Source organism: Mus musculus, chromosome 11 (genome assembly GCF_000001635.26).
Source record: "Mus musculus strain C57BL/6J chromosome 11, GRCm38.p6 C57BL/6J".
Classification (NCBI taxonomy): domain Eukaryota; kingdom Metazoa; phylum Chordata; class Mammalia; order Rodentia; family Muridae; genus Mus; species Mus musculus.
Window position 1 is genome coordinate 73,598,034 of NC_000077.6, and position 5,730 is coordinate 73,603,763.

Below are 5,730 nucleotides of genomic sequence, written 5' to 3' on the forward strand. Positions count from 1 at the left end.
AGCATGTGCTGGATCTATGCCCTCAACACATATGCAGTCAGTGTATAGCTTGGTCTTCATACAGGTCTGTCCCCAAAACTGCTGCCTTGTCTGGCCTGAGTGGGAGAGGAAGCATCTAGTACTGCATTGACATATGCTTTTCCATGCCTTTTGGCATTATTACTGCTGCTATTAATTAATTAGTTAAGTTATTATTTTGTTTGTTTTTCTTTAAATTCTACCATCTCCTAAGTGTAGAAAACAGTGATTAGTGAATATAATTGGTCTCCACTAGAGATCCCTGAGGTAAATTGGTCCTAGAATTGTCCAGGGTAATTACTATGTCCTCAATGATCTGTACCCCTCTGGGATGTTGGGCACTTAAGTTCCAAGGATAGCAGTAGAAGGCTGTAAGTAGGGATGGTGCAGATAAGTGATGTCTATATAGCAGCAGCTATTCTTCTGTCTGCAAATAAAATAAAGTTGATCAGGAGCATGAACCAGAAACTATGACTCAGATTCATCAGTGCTGGGTACATTTAGGAAAATAATCTGGTGTCCTGCAACCAATTGGAATTTCTCTTTTATGCAAACAGGTTTTTCAGGTATGATACATCTCTTTTTTTTCTTAGTCATGCTGTGATAGTATTTATTTCATCTCCATCATATAACCCCTTTCATATTATCTTCATTACTATTACTCATTGTGGGTTTTTTCCAATATCATAATATTTTAACACAAGAATTTACCAAGAGATGGAGTTCAATTCTTTAGTGCTTAAGGTTTGTTTACTATACTTTCACCTCTGGGGTCTGAAAAACTCTGAAATACTGTTTTATTTAAAATGACTATTAATTTTATCTGTACAAGTTTACAAATATCAAAGTCACTGCTATTGTATGTGATTGTTCCTATTACAGTTCATCAAGAATGGTACTAACATTATCTGGGTGTTAATGTAAATCTACAATGGAAGCTACTCAATCAAACTCAGTTCTTTTACAGAATCCAAACGAATATGCAGGTCTGCCAAACGTTAGAAACATACCCTTTAGGTTTGTTATGTGGTGTTTAATTTGAGAGTACAGTCTTAGTATATAGAGAATATAAGAAGTCCATTGACTCATTAGTGATAATTGTGGATGGTAACTTCTCAGATTCCCATCTTGGCACACATGCATACATAATACAAAAGTACTGTTCAATTACATGAGAGACAGAAAATGGTTATGGTGGCACATTTTTGTCATGGCAGTACTTGTAATGCAGAGGCAGTGAGTGATCCAGGTTTAAGGCCAGATTCATAAAAAAATAAAAAGCCACTTTTTAAATGGTGCATGTTTTTTTGTCCTACATGGTTTATCCTCTGTAATGCTAAACCACAAAGTCTAAGTGTGCAATATCTGAATTTAACTGTATTGAAAAACTGTCAGTCTGTGAAGGTGAAAACAGTCATATTAGGTTGGAGCATTTTTGAGAAAGTTGTCTAGATGTCTTGCTGTTTCTTCTGTTGTGTAAGCTTTAAGACCTGTGATAGATTCCATAGCCAGTGATGTCCAGAATCACAGGATGGTGTGTGTGTGTATGCATGAACTCAGGTGTTTACACTCCTACATGCCTTCCCATGCATGTGATTAGGATATAGACTGCCCAGTATTAGAGACTGATCAGGCAAACATTTGAAGAACTATCTATAATGTTGGAGGCACTGAGAAGAGTGGATATTACACACTTGTATCTCAGGCAGAAGATGGAACATTTTTCATGTAACAAATGTTCATCTACCAATTTCATGCATCATGACAGGTATTGGCCTTAGTTGGAAAATCTGAATGGTTGTAAGCAACCAATCAAAATGAAGAGTTATGTGACTTTTACTACTTATTGTTTACAACTAATGTGAATACAGATTAAACAGTGACCACATATTTAACTGCATGGGATAAGAATATAACGCTAGGGAACAGAGGTGAAGGTATCATTTAGTATGGGAGAAAAAGAGTAAATTTAGCTGACTATGTCATAAGCAATATCTCTGACCTATGAGTGAGGATGAAACAGATGAAGGGGACAGGGAAGTAATGGGCAAGAGGAGGAGCAATTCTAAAATGAAGGAGTGGAAGAGTCCTAACCCCAGCATTAATAAAGAGAGAGATCCAAGTATCACTGTGAGAATATGGGGTGTGCCTCTGGCACCTGAGAGATAATGAAACAGCATTTATGTCCTTGGAAGAGCTTTGAACTTATCCTCAGAGCAGTAGTGGTAATCTGAAAAATAAATCTGAAAAAAATGTGATGGAACTTCTCTGTTAGAATGCCACAGTGTAAATGAAACACGATGAAGGAGAAGAGAATGATCAGGAGACATGAGAACACAATCGTTACTGAGTTAGCCTCTGTATTATAGTAAAGACAAGACGTGATCCTCATATATTGATATAAGCTTACAGAGAATAATTAATGAAATAGGAGAAGAATTTAGGGGAGACACTGTATAATGTATGACAGCAGTTCAGGGAAAGAAAAAAACATAAACGGATTTAAGGAGAAAGAGAAATACTCATCCATTGTTGGTGGGATTGCAAGCTGGTACAACCATTCTGGAAATCAGTCTAGTACTTCCTCAGTAAACTGGAAGTAGGATTACCTGAGGACACAGCTATACCACTCCTGAGCATATACACAAACGTTGCCCCAAATTATAACAAAGAAACCTCCTCTACTATGTTCATAGTAGCCTTATTTATAATAGCCAGATGCTGGAAAGACTCCAGATGTCCTTCAACAGTGGAATGGATACAGAAAATTTGGTACATTTACACAATGGAGTACTGATCTGGTATTAAAAAACAATGACTTTATGAAAATCTTAGGCAAATGGATGGAACTAGAAAATATCATCCTGAGTGAGGTAATACAATCACAAAAGAACACCCAAGATATGCACCCACTGGTAAGTGGATATTATTCCAAAATCTTGGACTACCCAAGATACAATTCACAGACCACATGAAGTTCAAGAAGAAAGACCAAAATATGGATGCTTCTGCCCTTCTTAGAAGGGGGAACAAAATACTCACGGGAGGAATTACAGAGAAAAATTGTGGAATAAACGTCATCCACCTGGGTATCCATCCTATATACAGCCCCCAAATGCAGACACTATTTTGGATGTCAAGAAGTACATGGTGACAGGAGCCTGATATAGCTGTCTCCTGAGAGGCTCTGCTAGAGCCTGCAAATACATAGGCAGATGACTACAGATACTCATTGGACTGAGCATGGGGTTCCCAGTGGAAGAGGTAAAGAAAGGATTGAACGAGCTGAAGGGGTTTGAAACCCCATAGGAAGAACAACAATATCAACCAACCAGAGCCCCCAGAGCTCCCAGGGACTAAACAACCAACCAAAGAGTACACATGGTGGGACTCATGGTTCCAATTGCAAATGTAGCAGAGGATGGCCTTGTCAGGCATCAATGGGAGGAGAGGCTCTTGGTCTTTTGAAGGCTTTATGCCCCAGTGTAGGGGAATGTGAGGGCAGGCAGTCTGAAGTGGGTGTGTTGGTGAGCAGAGGGAGGGGTGATTTGATATGGGTTTCTGGGAGGGGGGAAACCAGGAAAGGGGATAACATTGAAATATAAATAAAGAAAATATCTTATATAAAAAAAGAAAACACGGAGGGACCCATGGCTCCAACTGCATATGAAGCAGAGGATGGCCTTGTTGGACATCAATGGGAGAAGAGGCTCTTGGCCTTGAAAAGGTTTGAGGCCCTAGTGTAGAGGAATTCCAGGACAGGGAAGTGGGAGTGGGTGGGTTGGTAAGTAGGGGGTGGGGTGGGGATGTGATAGGGGGTTTTCAGAGGGGAAGCCAGGAATATCTAATAAAAATGACTAGAACAACAATGAAAAAAAATCACTGATTTCTGATGAAAAACTTACTTTGTTTTACTGGCCTATGCGAAACCAAAAAAGGTAGAAGAAGGAATGCTTTGAGAGACAATAAAATGAAAAAAAAAAAAACGAGTTTCACTTGGGTCTTTTGAGGATCTGGTGCCTGTCATAAAGTAATGGAATGGGGTTAATTAGTTTACAGTGGAGTAAAAATATCTATGTTAGAGTCATTCCAGTCCAAGTATGAAAGAATAATCTACTACATAGGAGTTTGCAAGTTTTTCTTGACATTCATATAATATTATGATGATACTAATACAAATTCTTTAAGTTCAACAATATGCAAAATAACATAGAGCAAATTGCAAATGAACAGACAAAAGTCAACCAGGATGATCAGGTAGCAGGAGAGAGAAGCATTAATCCATTTTGTATCTCAGTAGAAACAGTGTACAAATATCTAGGAAAAAGGAGGCGATTGAAACCTAGTAGAGAGATGTTAAGAAAGAACATTAATGATTGTAGTCATTTCAGACATTTGGAGTTTTGAGGTTATAACTACTATGATGACTATAAGATTCATTTTTATACAATATATTTTCTAAATATACTTTTTTATTTTGAATTTTCAGTGACACAGATAATTTTCTTATTAGAATACTGGAGAATAAGAATGATAATAAATAATCAGACTGCCATCCCTCAGTTCATCCTCCTGGGCCTGCCCATCCTCCCAGAGCAGCAGCAAATGTTCTATGCCCTGTTCCTGGCCATGTACCTCACCACTGTCCTGGGGAACCTCATCATCATCATCCTCATTCGACTGGACTCCCATCTCCACACACCCATGTACTTGTTTCTCAGCAACTTGTCCTTCTCTGATCTCTGCTTTTCCTCTGTCACAATGCCCAAATTGCTGCAGAACATTCAGAGCCAGGACCCATCCATCTCCTATGCCGGGTGCCTGACACAAATGTACTTTTTCATGGTTTTTGCAAACACAGAGAATGTTCTTCTTGTGGTCATGGCCTATGACCGCTATGTGGCCATCTGCTTCCCTCTTCATTACACCAGCATCATGAGCCCTAAGCTCTGTGTGTCTCTGGTGGTGCTCACCTGGGTATTTACCGTTCTGTATTCCATGTTACACACCCTACTCTTGGCAAGATTGTCATTCTGTGAGGACAATGTAATCACCCACTTTTTCTGTGACATATCTGCCCTGCTCAAGTTGGCCTGCTCTGACACTTATATTAATGAACTAATGATATTTATCTTGGGAACACTTGATACTGTGGTGCCATTCTTACTCATTGTTGTTTCCTATGTACAAATTGTCTGCTCCATTCTAAAGTTTTCAACTAAACAGGGCATAGCCAAGGTCTTTTCCACCTGTGGCTCCCACCTGTCTGTGGTCTCACTGTTCTATGGGACAATTATTGGTGTCTACTTATGCCCATCAGCTAATAACTCTACTGTAAAGGAGATTGTCATGGCTCTGATGTACACAGTGGTGACTCCCATGCTGAATCCATTCATCTACAGTCTGAGAAACAGAGATATAAAAGAGGCCCTGATCAGAGTCCTATGTAAGAAGCAAATCCCCTTATAATGTCTATATTGGAATTTTTAAATTTAAATTTATCTAATAATTATATGGATATTAATATTACAAATGTATCCCTGCAATAAGATACACTGAGTAATATTCCCATTTACAAAAGAGAATTTTACAAAGTAGTGTATTAAGGGAAAGAGACCTGAGTGACTTATTGATGTCACCCCAGTGCTGGTTCTAGAAAAGCATTAGGTAACCGGCATTGTTTTATCAGAGCTCCATTAATTAAATTCTGTT

General features: G+C 38.7%; 1 protein-coding gene across 1 annotated transcript; it reads left to right on the forward strand.

The window, feature by feature from the left end:
• The first annotated feature begins 4,548 nt into the window (after positions 1-4,548).
• On the forward strand, positions 4,549-5,487 carry Olfr384 (olfactory receptor 384). The gene has a single exon (NM_207224.1). The coding sequence runs from the start codon at positions 4,549-4,551 to the stop codon at positions 5,485-5,487; it is 939 nt and encodes a 312-aa protein (NP_997107.1).
• The last annotated feature ends 243 nt before the right edge of the window (positions 5,488-5,730 follow it).